The sequence below is a fragment of the Galendromus occidentalis genome, unplaced genomic scaffold, assembly GCF_000255335.2.
Source record: "Galendromus occidentalis unplaced genomic scaffold, Mocc_1.1 scf7180000077434, whole genome shotgun sequence".
NCBI lineage: Eukaryota > Metazoa > Arthropoda > Arachnida > Mesostigmata > Phytoseiidae > Galendromus > Galendromus occidentalis.
The window spans coordinates 118360-140542 of record NW_003805422.1 but is presented as its reverse complement, the minus strand read 5'-3'; the positions used below and the strand labels follow the sequence as shown (position 1 = coordinate 140542).

Here is a 22183-nt window from a genome sequence, read left to right as displayed (position 1 = left end):
AATTCCCTCAGACCTCGTGCATGATTCAAGAGGCGAAGATTCCTCTCAGATCCATGATACGCAAATCGGTACGCGTTCTGTTCTTCGTTCCGAGTGCCTTCGCCAAGACGATCCGTCACCGTCCCGCGGCTGCTAGAGCTGCATATCATGGAGTATTCTCCATCGGCTGCTCTGATCACTTGTCGCCTGTTCTGAACCAGAGCGCGTTTTCCAAGGTCACGCATCGTTCGACTCGCAGTGCCAGCTGTCTTCTGAGTGGCCTAATCGCTCTCTCATTAATTCCCAGAACGTGCCGGAAGTCGGAGCCAAGTTCGAGAGATGATCCAGCAAGGAAATCTCGAACTTTTAGAAGAAATGGTTCTCCATGGTCACGGTGATAAACTCCTTGGAGAAACGTCGTCTGATGCCGTCGTTCAGGAGTTCCTCGACACCGTTCCCGGATACATGGTGAGCGGATACGCGCCTGCAACTCAAACTTGAGGACGATTCCCTCTCGAAGAAGCTTGTTCTCCCAGGGTGGACAGTAGATGGGGCTGAGATTGATTTTCGAATTACAGGAACAGATCAGCGACGTCCATCGAGCTGTCGTTCGAGGCCGCTTGAGAGAGGTCCAGACCTTGATCAGCCACAAGTCATTGTCCCTCGCGAGGGACACCATGGGCTTCACGCCCTTGCACAAGGCCGTCTTATATGGTCACTTCGACATAGTTGAACATTTATCTGTGAACTTCCCTCAAAGCATGGCGGCGAAGGATCTCGAGGGAAGGACGTCGCTACATTTAGCTGCCGGACTCCGCGACGGCCAGAAGGTCTACGATTGCTTGATATTCGCTGGAGCCCCGACGAACGTGATAGACATGGTGAGTTCTCAGCAGGACTGGTGGACTGGATATAAACTTAGAAAACCGACGGAAGCCCTCAATGGAGGGGCCGTCGCGCGTCGCTCATTGACGCAACTTAGCTGTCGACAGGGCTTAAAATCCCGTGGCGGCTTCCTAAATCATACGATCGAGGGCCATCCGGCTTTCCGCGGGCATCGTATCGATTTGTCGGAAATATGTACGTCTCCTCCGACAAGCTAATCGACCGAGCCCTCATTCAGCTGTCCAAGAAGTCTCGAATTACCAAAACGAATACGAGCAACGTTCCGATAGAGATCCTTCGAATTCGATCAGTACCTATCGGTCACAGGTGAAGCACGTTGGACCGACTCTCAGCGTTGACAAAAACTTCGATAACCATGATATGTCATAAATGTGGGTGCACGAGACCGAAAAGGCGGAGTTTCGTCTCTCCGGAAGTTGTACTAGATGGCTCAAGTCTGGGACTTCCGAGGAGTGTTTACATTCTCATCCTTTCTATTAGCGCTAATGATCTTTTAACCTTGAAGTCAATCGATTGCTCTGCTGCCCCGTGCCCACGTTAGGGTAGAGAGACGTTTCGAGCGAAGGACTCGCTTGATGGCCATGTCGTGTACGAGAACAATTCTCTCATATTTTCTCTCGAAGTTCGACGCCGAACTTTGCTCAGTAAGAGGACACCATGTCTAGGATGAGGAGAGCATGAGGCGCAGGATGGACATCAGTAACTCCGACGTGTCGTCTTGGTGCGATTCGAAATCTACGTAAAACCGTCAGTCGTTCTACTAAGCGACTCTCAATCGATCCTTAGGAGATTATTCCTGGCTCTGATTGAGTGAGTCGACTAGCTCGGGACCCGGCAAGCGCTTGCGTGCAGGCGTGCTCACCTGCGCCAAGACGGAACTCGACTCGACCCGAGTCAGTTCGTTTGTTCGCTTGGGGCAAAACGAGTGAGGATCATTCCTCACGGGGCGGAAACACTCCAAGACCACGAACCCTACGTGATGAATAATAATTATTCCTCTCGATGGTCTCAATTATTCTTCTCAGAAGGGGAAAACACCGGAACAGTACCTGAGCCATCCCGAGTTGCTGGCAATCGAGCAAACGGTCAAGAAGAATCAGCTCGCAAACGCAACCTACCTAGGAAATACAATTCCGAAATTGAAGTTCCTCTCACCTAACGTAACAAGTGAGTACTCCTTGTTGTCCGCTAATCTCATCGTCATGCTTCGGTGTGCTAGCCGTTCAGATTGCGGAGGCGGCGGGAATCGATTATTCTCTCTGTTGACCTCAGCCGCTCTCGACGGACCTCGACACTCACGCGGAATTCTCTCAATACTTTCTTTATTCCCTCAATCCTCGCTAAAAGCTCATCGCGGCTTTCATGCTCTTAGTGCCGGTGAACGCAATGACTCCATAGCGCACCCAGTGAATGGCGTCGCCGCGGTCGCTCGGCCGGTCGTTGCAGTTGGCTCGCCGACTGGAACTGGCTGGCCGATATTGATCTGTTGTGGTCCTCGAAGTGCCCTTCCCGTAGAGCATGCAGATCGACGGCGGAGTACTCAGACTCGGAACTCCGACGTAACCTGACGTCGTACGTTCATCTTCCCCAGAAACCCAGAGCGCTCTTCATGACCGTCTGCTATTTACTTCGAATCTTCTAAACTACGAACGATCTTTGGAGGGCTCGGATAGTTCGGAAGCGTCTCCGCTTTCACCGCCGAGTCCCCTCTACGAAGACGGCAACAACAACTTCCATCTAAGCTATCTTAGAGCCATGGTGCCGCCTCCGTCTTATAGACGCTATTCACGAGGACGCCTCCCACCTGTCGAGATTCAAGGTGAGTGTCACGAGTTCGCTTCGTTTGGTTTCAAAGCTTGTGGCCGGGCGCCTTCGATTCTGGACCTCCGCTCCGGCTATGTCCCCGTGGTCCAACAGCGGAGGGAGACAGCGACGCCGATTCTTCCCCGGAGTTGTCGGAGGTGGAGCATGGGAATCCCTAGGATTATCTCTACCGATTGGAAGATTTAAAACCCCAAGCCGCGCATTGCTTGTGAACTGGAAGTGTTTTTCATAAATTGTTTACGCTTTGGCCGGTCCAGCGAAAATCAGTGGTCGGTTGATGTTCTATCCCGGATGAATCCCCGCGAACTCGTTATCTAGCGTTCCCTCTGGACCTGTCCCTCGAGCCGGGGTGAGAAACCGAGCGACGAAAAGCTAATCGGCTAAAATTCAGCTGTTTCGCTTGGCTTGCTCCAGGCGAGTTGGTAACCGCTGAAAAGCTTCGCGAGTGGATTGAGGATCAAAATGTTGAAAAGCTTCATGAGGCTGTGATGAGCGGTATCGCAGATCAGGTGGCCAGAGAACACCCCAGAGATGAGGTCATCCAAGCGTACTTGAGGCACGACGTTCCTAACCTCATGAAGAAGTTTGAAGCGATACACCGAGCTCTGCAAGAAGGTATGGCTTGTTCTTTTGGATACGTCGTCGATTTTTTAAAATGTTACCGGAACTGCGCGAATTCACCTGAAGAACTGCTGCACAAAAAAATAAAAATCACGAAAAACCCCCGCACCGCTGACTGAGAGTGGCAACGCTTCACGAAAGTCGGGCGCTCCGACCGAGCTTCGGGACGGGAAGCCTTAAAGCTCACAGAAAGCACAGTATGACGAGATTCTCCGCCGCTCCGATCTGGGAATTCCGATTCTGAAAACAGGCAACGTTCCCGAGCTGGAAAGCCATCTAGAATCTCAAGATTTCGCCCTGGCGCGGGACCATTTTGGAATGACTCCATTGCATCGAGCGGTGATTCTTAATAACGTGGCGTCAGTGAAGTTCCTGGTGAACAGATTCCCGGAAACTATCAACGCCCGCGACAGAGTGAGTACAATTGCTGATCCTATTCGTAACCCAGAAGAATTAGAGCTATCGATTCGACTCCATTAGGAGATCAAGCCCCAAGATTCGTTCGACGAGCCGAGTATTTCCGTCTCGACCAGCCTCTCGCCTCGCTGGATGAGAGCTCCGACGAATCTCGAACAGTTTCTCTGACACTCCATCCTTCACTGAAAATTCCCGAATGCGACAGTCGAGCTCCTCGTTTTCCGAAGTTCTTTGGTTTCAAGATACGATTTCATGGCCAGGATGAGAGTTATTAACCATGGACAAGAAACATGAGCATTTGAATCCGTCCGCAGGAAGGTCGTACGGCTCTCCATTTCGCTGCCGCCATAGCTCGACGGACAGGCAAGAATGGAACATTCAGATACTTGGTACAAAATGGTGCAGATGCCAGAATAAAGGACAACGTAAGCATCTCAGCTTTGGACCGTCTTCGAGCGTCTTAAATTCTTGTTGGTCGCGCCTTCCTTTACGGGCAGGAACTTTTGGTGGATATGGGCACAGAACTGCTCCGCAGGAGGGGGAGAATGAAATATTCTCCTACCACCGAGGATATACGGTGATTCATGTTTGATTACAGCGAGGGCGCGCAGCGGAATACTACAAGACGCATCATCTACCAATTCCGACAGAGGCTGCTCTGCTAGGATCGCGGCGGAAGCTCCGAAGTAAATCGGAACCGCCGATGAGAAATGGCTTCAGGAGTCAGTGTAAGTGCATTCGTCGATGACCTCTTTCTGCCGAGAATCGGTGAAGAGGGCAATGTCCCCATTTGGAGTAGACCGCCGGTACATGTACCATATTTGCTTTTACTCGGCGGAGTTCTCGCAATCGTATATGCCTACAACCGTCCTTCGAGTTGTGGAGTGCGTCTGCAGAACTGAACGTCACGCGACCTGTCCTTGAAAAGAAAAGCTGAAGCTGTCATTTCCGTAATTTTTGTCACGCACCACAGACGAGCTAAGCTCTCAAGGACGCCGATTGTATGTATTTATGATTCGGTGCCGAGTTCCGCGCCTAATTACATCCCTGGTCGCGCTCGTTATCACAGTGGAATGTTTGCGCTAATACAATAATAATAGAGATAATAAGAGAGAAGGTAAAAAAACGACCCCGAGCTCTTCTCGCATCCCAATGCTGCTCGTTTACTCTGATTGTGTTTTTTCCCGACAGCCATTCTCGCCAATCAGATTTCTGAGCGCATAACCACGGCTCTTCAGAAAGGAAGCGTTCCGTTAGCCCAAGAACTCGTGATGGAAGGCTACGGAAGGCACTTGATCGGAAGGACGAGTTGGAACGAGGAACTGCGCCATTACTTGCGGTGAGTGCGGGGCTGTCTGGGTAACTCCTCGCTTTCCTGAATGAACATCGCTTCCTTGCCCAAGAATCCGTTCCTTTCGTATGGGAAGGATTATTCCGAACGGGGTCTCTTTCTCCAGGCAAGTCCCGACCCAGATCATCAGCATAGAGAACGTGCATAGAGCAGTCGAGACCGGTGATCTCGAAACGGTCATCATTTCGTCCAATCGGGACGATGCCCTCTTGCGAGCTCGAGACGAGAATGGCTACCAGGCAATCCACATCGCCGTAGTCAATCGACAAGCTAACGTTGTCGAATATATCGCCAACAACTATCCTCAATACTTAACCGCCAAAACTCTGGTGAGTTGATCATCGTCGCGCGTGCTCGTGCTCGCAACGACGCCGCGCCGAACAAAAGACTCTCGGGTTTTGTTCAGTGACCTCAGTCGTCTTTGTTTGATTGGACGAACCGTGAGACCGATTTCAACGTTGAATTCTGAGCAACACACGACAGAATCTATAAGGTATTGATTGGCGTTCGATTTCCAGAATGGTCGCCAGCCTCTGCATCTTGCTGCTCTACAGAAAGACGCCGAAATTTACCGCCTACTCGTCAACTACGGGGCCGACGTCAGAGCCCTCGACGCTGTGAGCTTTCATCCCTTTAGAATCGATATTGCTATGCGGCTGAGCTCAAGGATGACCGGAATAATAATCTATTATAAGGCTTGGACGATGAGGAATTTTGTAAAAACTCGACGCCGTCCCGATCGACCGGAATATTCAGAAATATGACGGAATGTCGTAGCCATTGATACCGCTTTTCCAGAGGGGGCGAACAGCAGAATATTACATGAGGAGTGCGGGAGCAGCGAAGAATCTCGCCACGAATCCAGGTCGTTTCTACGACGACCATTCTCGACGGATGGGAGCTGCTCCTCTCCCGGCTCTAGGCAGTGCATTCTCCCGCAAATCGATGCCCGATGTGAATCGGGTAGGACGCGACGCCCGGACTCGAACCAACAGTGAATCGAGTGTTGTAAGCGATCAGGACGATCACCGTGAGTATTCGACATAGTGGAGGCATACACAATGAAATGAAAGAAAGGCCGAAAGGCTTCGCAGACGAAGGAATTCCCGCCGGCTTTCGAGGGGTTTAACACGTTTTGGGCGCACAGAGAACGGAGCCGACAAAGACGGAGCTCGTGAAGAGGAGATTGATTCCGGAATTCAAAGCGGGAGAGAAAAAACCTCCAGCGAAGAACGCTCCGAAGCTATAGAAGATTTCGCGCGGGTCAGTGCGCAAGAGCTCATCGAGGAAACGGCGCGGAGCTTTCTAGAGACTCGAAACGCGGGGGAGAATCTCGGAGCGGACGAAGGCCGTGAGGCGTCCTCGGAGGGGAAGGAGTCCGGAGATGGGTCCGAAGACGAAGTAGACGATGGTAGTCGGGACGAGGAAGCATCTTCCCGAGCACCGGCTTCGAGTGCAGACGGAGACGACGTCGATACCGTCGACTTCGCGACGGATTCAGAGAGACCAGAGGGAATCGTCGACGTGGATCCGGACGCCGAAGCGCTCGAAGGGAAAAGAAGGAATTCAGAAGATGACGAAGAGGAGGGATCAGTGGAGTTATCATCGGTAGTCGAAAAGGATCTGATTGTCGACACTCGAGATCCTGGAGGAGATTCGGATGCGGAAAAACCCAACATCGAAGGAGAATTATCCTCCGAAGATCGGAGTGAGGGGAATGAAGCGATAGATGGAGAAGAAACCGATGAGGGGGCAGAAGCGACCTCGGGGGACAAGCAGAACAGGGGTGGCACTGGAGGAATGAGGGAATGGATCAGGGGAATCCTGGCGGAGCGGCAGACGAATTCCGAGGAAGACGGCGCTGAGCCGGGTCGACCCCCTCTGACGCCGCAGAACTCGCTCGCTGCGGAACAAGACTCTACGGAGAATTTCGAACGATCCCTCTCAACCATACCCGAATCCGCATCTCCGCTTGGGTATGCAGAGCCGAGAGACGAGGGTGAGTGCCGTTGGCATGACGGCATGACTCTAGACTCGGGGCATGTCGTCGTCTGGGATAGAGGATCTACGTCGTTCAGGAGTTCTTTGCGATTAGTGGATTTCTTCGCGGGGATCAACGCCACCCATAGGAGCGCATCGTGATGCACTGGTAGCCGTGGGCTAGATTCAATCTGTAGCGATAATTTCACGTTATTTGGGTCAGACCAGACGTTATCTTATGGGACGTGAATTACAGATGGGGAGAATCACGAAGCGCCTGCTGGAGAACTGGACAACAGTAAAAACTCCGACCGGACTGGGTCCGAAGCGGAAACTGACGAAATCGACACCACGAACGAACATTCGAAAAACTCTTCGGAGAACTCGGAGAAGTCCACTTCGAGCGAGGTAGTCGATACGGCCCAAGGAGAGGACAAGGATCCGCATGGGGATCCGGAGGCCTCGGGGACGATCGGAGAGACCGCCGGAGGGGAGGAAGATTCTGTCGACGATATCGGAAGTCCAGGACTCGCACCCCTGACCACAGAGAACCGGGAGCAGCTTCCGAAAGAACCGGACTCTGAAATGTCCACTTCGGACGCACCCGACGACGAAAATCTCGCGAGAAGCGACAATCTGGAAGGCCCAACGGGGTCTGGACAAGATGCGATAGACTACAGCGAACATCCCGAAAAGACCGCGGAGGATGGGGACGACCACGCGGGGCAAAGGATCGCATCAGGAACCGAAACCGTTGTAGATGGACCAGATTGTCGCGATATCAGCGAGGAAGAATCCGGCAAAGAAATTGGACCGAATGACCATACAGAGGTCGTCGATGTCGACGAGGAGGTCGCAGGAGGGCTCGGGGAGCAGCGCGATGAAATTCAGCCGGAGGAAGCGGCTCACGATGAAACAACGGAAGCACATTGTCGAGAGGATGCCGCTGAAGCTCCCGAGAGCGCTTACATTGGAGTGCCACAGTCGCTTGACCCCGAAGTGCCCTCGGAAGATGACGTCACGCCTCCTGTCGCTCTGGCGGCGGAGGAGAAGGACGCGGGCAAGTCGGAAGACGCCGAAGAAGACGCTTCACTCGTCGAGGGAACGGGGGCGGAAGGGGAGCAAGCAGTCGGAATATCCCTAGATGACGGCGGTGACGGCAGTAATGGGCAGCCGGAGAGTCAAGGGGATAGCGGCTCCCCGAATCCCCCTGAGCCGATTCAGACTGCAGCGATTGCCACGTCTGAGTCGGAAGAAGAAACCGTGGCGAAGAATGCGATCCGCGAAAATGGGCAAGGAGATCCTGATTCCGGTCCGGATAAGGGAGGGGAGACTTTCGAAGCGTCTGGTGAGAATGAGCACGGGGCCCGGGTCGCTGGCGAAGCTTTTCCAGAGAACGCTGCTCTGGACGCTACGAAAACCCCGGTCGATGAAAAGGCGACTAGAGCTCGGAGCAGGAGCAAGAAGCGAAAGCAAGCCGCTCGTATGAAGGCGGCGATGGGTGAGTCCTCCCGGAGGGATCACGGAGACCTGGACTTTCCACGGCGACGCACCCCACTGGTTTCCTGGATTATCTTGATTGGATCGATCACCGAGTGTACGCGCACACGCATTTCAGGGTCACACGATGCACTCGGGAATTTCCAGCCCCCGATCCGTCCCTGTACGGTTTGCGCATTCCAATCAGGCATTTGAGGCAATCGGGAAGCAATGCGAAACAGTTTCGCCGATTCGTTCCGATTTGATCGCTGAGCGCTACCGATTGCTCTCCACCGCCCTACGTCGATCGCGGCACACAGCGACGGCGACGACGAGGGCTCGGACTCGTCGTACGCCCGCCGATGCCCTACGGACAGCCTTGACTCTGTCGCACCCGCGGCGTCGGTCGCAGCGATTTCGTAGTCACGTTCAGTGAGCGCTATAATGGGCCTCCGCACAATCACCACACCCCACTCTCTCTTGAGACATGGCCCATTTCACGTCGGGCGCCGCTCTCGGCGCTCGGACGACTCTGTCTGGATCTAGCACCCCGACCGGGAGGTCTGCCGCTCCACGAGGAAGCTCGCGAGCCATAGGAACCCTCGATCTGTGAATTTCTGTTCCTCGTGCAGTACCCGTGCCGTAGAGTTTCTGTCACTGCCCGAGGTTCTTGTCACTGCAGTCGGATCACAAACTTCGGCGTTTTTCTAACCACGTCACGGAGCATAAACTCTGCGCTTGCAGGAAGTTTATGTTTTCTTCTCTCTGGTGGTGGTTGTGGAAAGTCTAAAAGCGGTGTACTTTGCAGATCGCCTGAATGAACTCATTGACTATTGGATCAAAGAAGAAGACTTGTTGCGTCTAGAACACGTGGTTATCGCGGGTCAGGGCGATCGACTCGTCGGTAAGACGTCGCCCAATCCTCAGGTGCAAGAGTTCCTCAGTCTCGTTCCGACCTATATGGTGAGTTACACTGAAATCTTTATCGGTCGATGAGATCGAATCGGGACGATATCTTCTCCGTTGGAATGAGAAGCCCCCTCTAAACTCGAAGAGCTTGATTGATATTCCTCTTGAATTGCAGGAGAAGATCCGGCAAGTCCACCAAGCCGTGATCAAAGGAGACGTGAAAGAAGTGAAAGAGCTTCTGACTAGGAAAAGGTTCGCTCTGAGCAGAGACGTGAACGGAGCCAGTCCCTTGCATTTATCAATTCTCTACGGCCATCCCGAAGTTCTCAAGTGAGTTCTGATCTGAACGCACTCGGCTAACGCGCTGAGCATTCGGCCGTCGTCGACCCCAGCCCGGGCTGCCCCATGCCTCTTCCTCGCCTCCTCTCTAAATCGAGCTTTCAACAACAGGTACATCGTGGAGTTTTTCCCGGAAACTCTAGACGGCCCCGATAACGAGGGCCGGACTCCCCTTCACTACGCAGCTGTTGCTCCCGCCATAGACGTGAACTTCTACGAAGTCCTGAAGCAAGCTGGAGCGGATATCAATATCAAGGATAAAGTGAGTCGCGCGCACTCCTGGTTCTGCGTTAATTACTTCGCCAAAGCGCTCTTCCGCCGCCCAGTGGTAGTTCATCGAAGCTCGGAGTCGACCTCGGATGAATTCACAGATTGGGCTTCATTTGCATTTAACCTCCATCGGATCGAGACGATACCTGATCGGAATGAAATAAATTCTGAATCAAGCGCTGGCTCGCGTCACTGAGCCGCGTGAAATTCTCGCTCACATTCGACCTCTCAGTCAGTTTCGGTGAACTCGGACTCGCCCAACGAGCCGTGCTGCGTCCGCTCCGCGTGTAGTAAAAGGGGTGAATGCGCTTTTCAGAACGGAAACTCGGCAGACTACTACCGAACGCATCCAGGCGTGCTCACGATTGAGGACATCTTCAGGAATTATCAGGTCTCTCCCGAGGAAGATATGGCAACAATCGAAACATTCGAAAAGCCACAGACTCCACCGAAATCCGCGTCGAACATGACCGACGTGAAGCAAGAAGTCAGGGAAACTGTCTCCAACATGATTCGAGGTAAGCGAAGCCGCCCACATACTCGTGCCGGGACGGTCGATCGTGTACTGGAATCTCCCGATGAGTGTCTCGTGGCTTTCTAGCATGATGTAAGCAAGTCTTCAATTTCGAGATTATCGAATACAGACCTCATGCATCATATTTTCCGATCGATGCTGCCCGCTGGCAAAGAGCTCGACCATCGTTCTAGAAAGCCACAAAGGACGCGATTTCCTGACTCGAAAGAGACGAGTTTCCAAATCGACGTGCACTCAGATATCCGTCGAGATTTAGGAGAGGAATAACCGATTATCCCCGACAACCAGAGTTGAATAAGGAGGAGCGCGGGTACGTAGAGGGAAGCGGAGTTGAAGCTGTGTTAGTCGATGCCCTGATTGTGGTGTGTGCCAAGCGACCTTCGACTCCCGTGAGTTTCCTGGGAGATTATCTTTTGAGCGTGTCGCAAGCCACACCTCAGGACGCTCCAACAACCGTCGCGAATGATTCTTCGATGAAGACCGACAGCTTTAAAGCTGAAGTGACCAAAGTAGAAGCGAAGTCGACCGCGAAGTCGAAGGCGGCACCTGTTCCTGGAAAAGAATCTGAACCAAAGGTAGCTTCTCCCATGAGAACGAGCGAAGCTTTGCATCGTGACCTGGGATCCGAACGATTTGTATGCTTCGCCATTTCTTGTCGGTGACTGACAAACGTGTTGCTGCTTTTTTGCTGAGCCAGACGGTGTCGTCTGCTGAGAATTTTGTGCCCCCATCCAAAATCTGGAAGCTCGTTTTGTCTTTTCTCGGTCGGTTTTTTCCCCCGACCCCCAAAATGCTAAAGCAAGCTTTCTATGAGGTGTCTAAAGCTCCGCGAACCGAAGACCGCTTGGCTTTTCCGAAGGAGCGGCAGCCTCTATCCAGCGTATTCCCTAACTTTTTGTGTCTCTCTCCCGCAGCCTAAGAGCGAAATGAAGCCAACGGATGAGAGGCGGACAGTTGAGCTGAGAACCTCTGCTACCCCTTCCGAAGGGACACCGAGAGCCTCTCCGAAGCCAGGGATGAGTTCGACTGATGCAAAGCCAATCCTTGAGCCGAAAGCCGAGTCACCGAGAACCAGGCTGTCGGAAGCTTTATCAAGTCTATCGACCGTTTCGACTTCGGCTCCAACGACCTCGGAAGATAAACCCGAGCTCACGTCCCCGGAGATGTATTCTTCCACGATGAAAACGCTGCCCCAGCCTATGGCGAGTCCACGTGGGCCGGTTGCAGACTCCGCGGAAGCCGTCAAGAATGCGGGTTCTCCGCCCGGCCCCCCTCTAGTAGCCCCAATGCAACCGTTAGGCACTGCACCGATGATGAGTGTTATGTCTCAGAGTGCCGTCCCAAGTGGGATTCTGAAACAGTCAAAACCAGCAACAATAATCTATAAAGACGATCTCTTCGAAGACGACGAACGATAGGCAGCGTCAGCGCTGGAAATATATTTTTTACTGACTCACTCCGTGTCGCCGACGGACACCTAGCTACCGATTGCGCCTCCGACGTTGAATATGATTCCGGAGTCCTTAAAGAGAACTACCGATATATGTTAGCACATGCCGATACCTGCGGATTCCGCCGAGCTGTTTTGCTTTAGAAACTTGAATGAATTCTGAGAAAAACCTAGACGTGGAAATAAAGATCATGGAGGATATGATGGATTAGGGTCTGCGCTGCCTGCCACCTTTTGAGGACCTCTGTCATTGAAGAGCACCTACTCGATGTCTCTGAGCGAACAGGTGCTATTGAATGAGTCAGTTCCTTCGGCTCCTCTCTCCCGATTTCCTTTGGTACTTTATTACAAACAAACTTCCTTCCTATAGCTTCCCGTCGGAATCGAGCGACGCTGTCACAAGGAGAAGTAATCCCCCAGTAGTTTCCGGAGTCTATCCACTTGCTGCCTCCTCGGAATTCCGTAGAAATCTGGCGTGATCTCTATAACTTTACGCTTCAACTCCTTCACCAGGTCCACCCGGAATCTTTTCACCCCTTTGAGGCGTCCACTCGTCGAGTAGAAAGTTCTAGCGTGGCAGACTACGACGACGTCCCCCGGTAGCTGGAAGACGGGAATGCGCTCAGCGTCGTATTCACTGATACATCGACTCGTATGTTCCGTTTAGGAGAAATTCGCCACAGCGATAAACACCGACTCCCTGGGAGACTCACGTAAATATCCATCACCGAGAACGCTTCCAGCGTATTGACGAGCTTCACGTCCAAGCAGAGATCACTCTCGAGAAGGCTCCGGACTATATTCACCTCGTTATAGTTTCCCGGCCGGTTATTCACTTTACATGCGCGGATACCTCGGAGACTTTCGTCAGTCAGCGAAACCTTTTACAAACGATGCTTTAGTTTCATGACGCATGAACAAGCAGTCCACCGTCACGTATCCATTCAACGATAAAAAAACACTATTTCGGAGACGCGTAGCGCCTACTCACTTTCTTCTCCGCGACGAGATTCGGGAACTTGATATTGCAAACAGTCCAAAGAGCGTGGAGATCGAACCTGCTGTTTAGATGCGTCGTCCTGACATCAATCTGGAAAGGTTCCATGATTCCGGCTTTTATCGTTGTCGGCTCCCGAGTGCGGTGGGCGAGGGTGGTCCGGGAGACGGGAGATTCGCCCTCGTCGGGATCAAGTCAAGAACTCCAGTAAATATTCCGACATTGGGTCTCGTCAGCACGACCACTCACCAAATCAATCTTGAATGATTTAATCAAGAGACTTTCATCGTAGTAACCGAGGAGAGCCAACGAGAGTACGGCCCGGATGAACCAGACATGGAACACATGACACTCGGACTTATTCAACTCCTCAATTATGCTGAAAAATCCGCCAATCATGAGTCGATTCATGATCGACATATGAAGGGGCGGCTCATTCAATTTCACATATCACTCCATTCATCTGGGTACTCACGCCCCGGCGTCGGATGGAGAGAGTTTCAGGTCGAAGAAGGCGTAAGAGTATAAGCACATGCTTATGTCCTTGACTCGACAATTTCCCAACTCCTTCATCATTTTTCTCATCGCACCGGTCACGATCGCTTCATTGAACTGACCACTCTGCAAAGGCATTTTTTTCCGCAAAGACGATGGAATCAGGTCGTCGGAAGGACTTATTTCCTCGATGCTGGGTACTTCTGGCGGAACAATCCTACCTGCGTGCCTGCATTGGCCACTCGTATATGAGTCGCGATAGTCCAATCCTGCTGCCGCGATTCAGCCGCGTCCAAGAATCTGTTCCAGACGAACGTGGTATTTCGTGCATGATGAATGATAGACAAGAAAGCTTCTCGCACGGAAATGCGACGGTCAGGCGGAGCCGCGAGACGGGGAATGGCTACTCACTTTCGCAGTATTTGAGTCTCTACGTGGTTGGTAGTCTTCTGATACCTGAAGTACTTGGCGAAAACCGTCATGCTGATGTCCGAAAGCGGCCCCTTGTGATTCTGAAATGCTTCGATGAGCATTGTCCAATGCTCCGGCTTTGGGAGCGAGTACTGACATTTGTAGCAGGCGAAGCAGATAAGTGCAACCTCATCTATGAGCAGATCTTTGATGACGCTGAAATTTTTTTCCAATTTCATTTCTGCGGTGAGTTGTAACGTGGAAACGGATCCCAGGCAGGAAATTGACTCGATTGGCTACCACATACTTTTCTATGAAAATCGGCACCGCTGCCTGCGTCGCTGTTGGTAGGGCGCGTACCGAATGACAGAAGAACAGGTGCTGAATGAAATCAGCTTCCGATAGATACTTCAAGGCCTTCGACTGGAACGCGCGATCCGATTGAGATGGTGTCCGAAAAGATCCGATGCCCCTCGACTTTCTATGCATACCTTGAGTTCAGTCAGAGCAGAACTTGAGCGGCTTTATACGCACCTGCTTATCGAGCATCTTGTGGTGGAACTCCGTTCGGACCTGATGTACTCTGTACAGTAAGTCGGCCATCGAAAACTCGAAAGCTAAGGAATGCTCCGAGTCGATGAGGGCTCGGGCTCTCAGTCGGCATGCGTACTGTGGAATTTTTCGGAGTTTCCATCAGTTACTCTCCGCGCGCTCAAGCGATATTCTGACCTCTGTGAGGAAGCTCACTCACGGAAAGTTTTCGCAGTGTTTCCGCCGATCGGACGTCGTGTGCGGTGTTATGCAACGCAACAAGTTTGTGCATGACGGCGAGGACACTTTGGGATGAGAGCCGACCGATCTCTGAGCCTAGGACCGAGAAGTTGATTAGAAGGCAGGACGTCCAGTCCATGCCCCATCGCACGGAAGAATTCGAATTCTGACTCACGGAGATATGCATGAGTATTCTCAGACGCGAGCGGTTCCGGGTTCCGCAGGAATTCATCGACGGCCCCTGGAGCGTTCATTGCTGGGAAGTTCTTTGCTTTACCGATGATGTAAGCTGGTCTGGACGCTAACAAGTTATAGTAAAAATCACTCTCCAGCCTCTTCACCCGAAAGTTGACATTGTTGGCCTGAGATGCCGGTTGTCCGAAGGGAGTCTTGGGACTTGCGCTCACAGTCGCCAATTTCCTAATGAATCGCAAGCTCATCTGATCGCTGTCTCAACAGGCATCGGCAATGAACCGATTGTTCTAAGCCTGACGATGGGAGGAACTCCTACTGCGATCCCATGCGCCCATCAGCTGTTCGATCGAGCCGGGGACCGGGGCTCACATACGCGCACTCCGTGACCCCGATCCGGCATAGAAGCTTCGCCGGGCGAATTCTCACCGTTGCATCGGGATACCTCGACTTCGCGTCAAGGATCTCACGGGATGTGCACATTGCTCCTGTAAGGAGATGGATTGTTTCCTGATGCTCCAGTCTTCAGATTGGGATTTGGATGCTCAAATCGAGGGGAACATGTCCCTTGTTCGAGCGAGAGCCCTGAGAGTTTCTATGGCTTTTCTGCTGCGCGATAGACTGATGATGTACACATTCGAACACGTTGATGGTTGGGAGGGTCTACGCGGGACACACGGCCTAAGGCTAAGATTTCCGAGCGGTGGTGGAGGAGGCTAGCAGACGTCATCGGCGGAGGGGCAACAGGCTCAGCCGCCGCCGCTTCGACCTGCTAGAGAGGCGCGAAATATCGAATGCCGATTGCAGTAGGCCTTGGCGATGTAGTGGAGTGACGGAGCAGGCGTTCCTCATAGACTTCTCCAATTGGCTGAACTCTGGAATACATCATGAGCAAAGAGTCCGATTCCGACCCTCAGAGAATCCCAGACAGCATCAATCTCTAGAGGGAGGAATCTCGCCGACCGAGATTCGGGACCTTCTCGCGGGTACCTAGTACCTAGGCCCACGTCAGGCCCTGGATGATTGCCTCCGCGATACTGATTAGGCGGCCAAGCTCGTGCATCATTGAATACTCAAGTATGGTGGTCATCAAAAATGCGATTTAGTAGGATATCCCTCATATGTATAAGATATTCTTCATTTTATATCATTACATTATACCATCTTCACTGACTGCCGGATTCACCGAAAGCTTGCGCAATAAAGGAGTGTTCCGCTTCGGCCGACAGTAGACTATATGTGTGATCATTGCCAATGGTTCTTATCATTCGAGCAACGGGATCTTGATGACCGACGGTTCCTTCCGATACCCAACGCTCCCATTCCTCGTCCTCCAATGGGTCCTCGGGGAACCGGTAGGCTGCAAATGAAGGATCAAAGACACATTCATGAACTCGGAACCCGGAAATATCTGCTTCTTCGAAGTTTTCAATCTAGGAGTTTCACCCACCGCCTCCCAATCGATATTTGATTTGATCGATGAAAGTCTTCGGGGATATGCTGCCTTCATCCATGCTGTTCCAGAGGAGTCTGACTCTCTCATCCTGGGCGCGGCTGAGGCGATCAGGCACGCATCTTATGTGCCTGATGCCCCTTCGGGCGATTGAGAGATCCGTTGGCATATCTTGCGCGATGCCGCAGAGTGTAGGCTGCATAAGGAGCGGAGTCCGGGAGTATATCCTGGTGTTGAAAATAGAGAAACATAGATAGCGATGCCTCCGAGTCACCCCGCGATGACGCATCTCCAATCTCTGGAAGACCGCTCAAACATTCGCCTCGAACAACCTGTCATCGGGACGGAATCATCCGAAATGGGTTGAGCCGTCTTCAGGAGAAGCTAGCTAGAAGTCAGCCGATCTCGGATTCTCATATCTAACTTCATCCGGGTCTCATTGGACCCCGGTTTGCGAAACAGCACGGAGTTGAGAATCAGAGCGGCTCCGCATACCACAAGTGCCGACGAAGCGCTCGGCTCGTGAGAGCCCAGCGATTAATTATGGGGACCCATAGTGCACTGGGTGTGCTCATCAATCCGGTAGAAGGGGTGCCGGATCGGCGCCCTTACATAGGCTCCCCTCTCTCATAGACAACAGTATAAGTAACAACCTTTTTCAATCAATAAACACACTTTCCGTGGAAACTCTACCCGAGTGCTTCTTCGATTCTTCACGAGTGTGGTGGCTGAGCCTCAGATTCGCCTTGGTGACGCTGAGCGACAGCGGAGACGACCCTACTGCCTTCTACCCTATCTCACTAACCAATCTTGTGTGCCAGTACAAGCTTTCCAATTCCCTGCTTACCACGTTATCACCACTTTACTCGTTCATCAAGGTGAGAAAAAAAGTTCAGCAAAACCTCCATACTCACCTACGGTCGGGTAAGTTCCCAGTAGGAAGAATCTAGAAACCGCAACAGTGTCATCAAAACCGCAGTATTTTGTCGATGAATAGCTTGATCGATAGCGACGGCTACTTTGTATTGGAGGACTCATTCAATTCAGTTTCCCATCTTAGTAATACAACCGCACTATCAACCGAATCCAAAATGCTTAGAGGTGAATCTACCAACACCCAAGCGTTGAAGATGCCGAATTTCTCGGCCTTCAAAGTCGAATCATCTGGAAAAACTATCAAGTGTGGGAGAAAATCATAAATGTTCTGCTGTCCCAGGGAACAGACTGCAGGGACGTCGTCTGTGGGCGAATTCCCATAGCAGACAACCGTTTCGAAAAAGCCAATACCACAGCGAGAGGAATAATTCTGAACTCTCTCGATTTCACTCTCATAATGCTAAAATTCCCATTTGATGTTTCGACCATGACTGCAGCCGATGAATACAATGATATCGTGAGAGAATTCGAAACAATGAATGGCACACGATTGAACGCTGCCATGAGTAATATATTCCAACTAGCCGTGCCCGTCGCGCGTTGCCGCGAACATCCCGTGCTCCTCAGCGTTCTGTGTGTTCGCCTCTTTGCGCGTATTTCCGATTTTTCCTCGCTTTAGTTTCCCACATTTCCTTTTTCCATCCGCTCTTTTTCATCTTCTACGCTCATTTCCGTCAATTTCTCGTTTCTTCACCGTTTCTCTCTGTGAAGCCCGTCCCGCACTACATACATACATCCCCAATTCTGAGGGTCGATCCGCTCCTCCTGATTACTCCATTCTCCTCAAGCCCCCTCTTTCTTTCATTCTCGTTTCCCATTGCGTTGTATTTTCACTCGTCTCCCTACTTTTCCTCACATTCAATCCTCCTCCCATCCATCCGTCGTTCCCTCGTTTCCCTTCTCCGTACCCCCGATTTTCCCCGTTTCCCCAGCCCCTTCCATTCCCCCTCTCAGGGCTTCATAATCCTGCTCCATCCGGTCCGCAGCGGTGAATAGAAACGGGAATCACTGACAACGGATATGTGCTTCCTTGTTGAATCTCGCCGAAAACTGCCCCCTACATTTATGAAAACTACCCCTGCTATTAGGAGTGATGATCGTATGGTCTCGCCCGCCTTTTTGTTCCTTTCCGTGCTAATTCCTTTGCTGATTCCCGTTCGGGTCCGAATCGGGTTAGTTTTCCCTGTTCGGGCTTATCCTCCTCAATATTTCCCCGTCCCCCACTCCCTTCCACCGCTTCTGTGTCCACATTTCCCCGTGCGGCGGCAGTCCGAAGATTCGCCTTGGTCTGAACGGGCACCCATTTAGCCACTCTCCATTTTTCCCTATTCTACCTGTTTTCGAACGACGAAGCACCAGCTTGAACACGATATTTCTGTTTTTGTGGAACGGTAAATCGCTGACACAGAGCAACCCCCCTGGAACCTTCGCGGAATCCGGCTGGACCATCAGACCAAAATTGACGACGAACCGTTCAGCGGTTTTGGGAGTCTATAGGTCACCCACAGACCCACATACATTTCGCTTTTTATATAGTCGCGCTTTTGCCGCGAGCATTCCGTGTTCCTCCGCGTTTGGTGTTCTTCCCTTTTGCGCATTTTCGATTTTCTCTCTCTTCAATTTGCTCCATGTCCCTTCTCCTTCCGCCCCGTTTCATCTTATACCCTCATTTTCGTCTAATTTCTCAATTCTTTCCCGTTTCTCTCTGTTCCCCCGTTCCTCTCTGAATCCCCTCTCCTCTGAATCCCCGTTCCTCTCTGAATCCCCTCTCCTCTGAATCCCCGTTTCTCTCTGTACCCCTGTTTCTCTCTTTTTCCCCGTTTGCCCCTATATCCTCCCTTCCGATGCTCAATCCGCTCCTCTCGAGTACCACGTTCTCATCCAGCCCCCCTTACCTCTTTTCCGTTTCCCGTTGTTCCCCCGTGTCTCTTGCTCGTCTCCCTACCTTTCCTCCCGTTGAATCCTTCTCCCGTTCTCCCTCCGTGCCCTCGTTTACCCTCTCCGTGGTCCCTATATACCCCGTTCCCCAAGTCCCTTCCATTTCTCCCCTCTCCCTGGGCTTCAAAATCTTCTTCCATCCGTCCAGAAAAACGCGTCTGCCTGTCCTCTATTTTCAGCAGCGGTGTATAAGGAACGGGCATGAGTGAATTCGGATATACGCGCTTTCTGTTGAACCTCGCCGAAAACTGCCCTCTTCATGTCTGTTTCCGCTCTTAACACTGATGATCGTGAGGTCCAGTCCCCTCCCCCTCATCTTCCCGTGCTAATTTCTCGGCTGATTTTCACTCCGATGGGTTCGAATCGGGTTAGTTTTCCCCGTTCGTGCTTATCCGTTTCAAGATTTCCCCTTGCTTCTCCCTCCCCCCGCTCTCTCTGTCTCCACATTTTCTTTGAGAGCAAAGTCTCCTGACTTGCCACGATCTGAACGGGCACCCGTTTACCCCCTTTCTCTTAATTTAGCTGTCTCCCTGTTCCACCCGTTCCCAGCAACGGTAGATTGAAACTCACATCCAACGACGAAGCACCAATTGGACGCAATAATTGTCTTTTGTAACAGAACGGTGAACCGCAGACAGACAACGACCCCTTAAGAACCTTCCCAAAGAGCCCGGTGGACCATCAGACCAAAATTGGCGTCGATCCGCGCAATGGCTTGAGAGTCTATAGGTCACCCACAGACCCACATACATTCGCTTTTATATATATAGATAGATTCCAATTCGATTCTACAAAAACCCCGCAAAACAATGTCAATAGCTTCCGCAAACTCCAGCAAGAGGTGATCTCACTTGGAGGCACCCTTGATCCGGACATGCTCATTTCTCGCCTCCTAGAAGCCCTCCCCATGTCGTGGCAATCATTCAAGCAAGTTTGGGCGGTGACGCCGAAGGAATCCCAAACTCTAAGAATCTCTATGACTTGGATAGAGGTCGAGCAAACTCGGTTATCCACCGAAGCAAGATCCAATCACTCATCATCAAGTCAGCAAGCATTCTTCTCTCAATCAAGAACCAACCCCGTTTCAACGGACAATGGGGCTCTGACCCCAATTGGAGGAACTCCCACAATTCGACAAACTTCCAGCGTCAGGCACGCATCTTATGTGCCTGATGCCCCTTCGGGCGATTGAGAGATCCGTTGGCATATCTTGCGCGATGCCGCAGAGTGAAGCTGCATAAGAAGCGGAGTCCGGGAGTATATCCTGGGAAATCGGGAGAGTCGAAATTCCGCAGAGATCGAAGCTTACACCGGAGGACCCTTACCGATCAAGTCCCAGACCTGCGCATTCACTCCGACATCGCGCTTAAGAGTGGCATTGCAGCTCTCAACTGCATTATTCGTTCTGACCGGAACTCTGAAAATCGACAGTCGATCGGCTCCGACCCGGGTAAGCCATTGATTCCGGATGTAGTCCAGGAGTGGCTGAAACTGAAGAATGGGTTGCGATGTCAGGATGCTGCTCGTTGCCAGCAGCTGTACGTAGTCTGATTCTATAGCACAGAAGATGAGTCTAGATTCTAGATGTCTAGATATCGCCATGAGAGCGCGGTTGTGTGTTAGTCGTGAGCTCACCCGCGACGTGACCGCAAGGGCCTCTCGGGCGCACTCCTCGAAGACTGCATTGATATGCACCGCCGGGAGGTAGGGCAGCGCGAGAAAGGCGAGGAAGCTCGCGGTCACGGGTCCAGGACGCCTGATCTCGCGAGCGAGGCCGACGGCGGGCGAGCTGGCGTGTTTGACAATGCTTTGGGCGTAATGGAACAGGCATCCGAGTATGCGAACGCCGGGGAACTCAGCCTCAGCCGCGCCTCGCATCGCTTGATCAAAGTCGCGCATGAACACCGTGACCGCGAGTTCAGGGAGCTCTCGTCTCAATGCTTGGAAAACTTCGGCATACGCCGCGCGGCTGGAGCGGTGCAAGAATGCCACGGCTACCAGTCCGACCTTGAAGGAAGAAGGAAGTCTACTGAGGAGAATTCTTTCACCAAGAGTTTCGATGTGAGAGGCCATCCCGATTCCACATGCACACGTTCAGCCGATTGAGAGGGTTCAAATGTGCAATCGGTGGTCGTCATTGAGGTTACATGATTTTGCCTCCGACACATGTAGACGTCGATGTAGGATGCATCCTGACCTATATCCGTGAGCTCTGAATCGAAATGTCCTCTTGAATTGAAACTATATCCATTAGTCTTCCTCGATATAGTCTTTCTTGCATGTTCCTCTTAGGAGTTCAAGGACTCACAAATCCATCCCAATTGCCGTGTATTGTGAAGAGCTGCCGACACAGACCACGGCGGACGATCTTATACGTGGCGTCGGCCTGGAGGACCGTAGAGAGCGTCAAAGTCTCGAGCTGTCGTCTTGTGGTAATCAGAACACTGCCGAACTCCTCCAACCGGACGCTGATCAACCGCTCCCCGTCTATGGTCCGCGTATAGCCTTCGAGCCTTCGAGGTCCTGGGAATTGATGGCTCTGTGGAGATCCTGCAATGTCTGCACGGGCGGTGGCCTACATGACGCGGCCACCCGCCGCGCGGTGCGGAGGTGTCGCACAGGGACTACCTCGGCTGCAGCCTCCTGCCTCAATCTTGGTGAGATATTATCGGAGTTAGACATTGACTTTGAAACACCTAATCCAGTAACTGGGGATTCCGGCTCCTTGATAGTCGGACAGTACCTGCGACGATGGCCAATGATGGTCTTCATAGGCTTGTTCTGCGGATTGTCCTTTAGAGTTTGTAGCCAATTAGCCCTTGCCGAAAAGACATCCGAGGCTTTCCCGCCGAATTCTGGCCGATGATTGTGAATTTCCCCATTCATCCGAAAGACCTCACCCGTGGGTCTGATTTCGCCCCTTGCAGGAC

The 22183-nt window shown here is 52.1% G+C and overlaps 1 protein-coding gene across 1 annotated transcript; it reads right to left on the bottom strand.

Moving 5' to 3' along the window:
* Positions 1 to 12613: 12613 nt before the first annotated feature.
* LOC100901445 (uncharacterized) lies at positions 12614 to 14983 on the bottom strand. Its single transcript, XM_018639359.1, has 11 exons — positions 14910 to 14983; positions 14715 to 14830; positions 14498 to 14632; positions 14271 to 14386; positions 13964 to 14179; positions 13774 to 13852; positions 13533 to 13678; positions 13307 to 13436; positions 13052 to 13150; positions 12774 to 12913; positions 12614 to 12663 (listed from the first exon to the last, which is right to left on the bottom strand). Exons 2-10 carry the CDS (start codon positions 14784 to 14786, stop codon positions 12893 to 12895), a joined length of 1014 nt encoding a protein of 337 aa, XP_018494875.1. The 5' UTR covers positions 14787 to 14830; positions 14910 to 14983; the 3' UTR covers positions 12614 to 12663; positions 12774 to 12892.
* Between the last annotated feature and the right edge of the window lie 7200 nt (positions 14984 to 22183).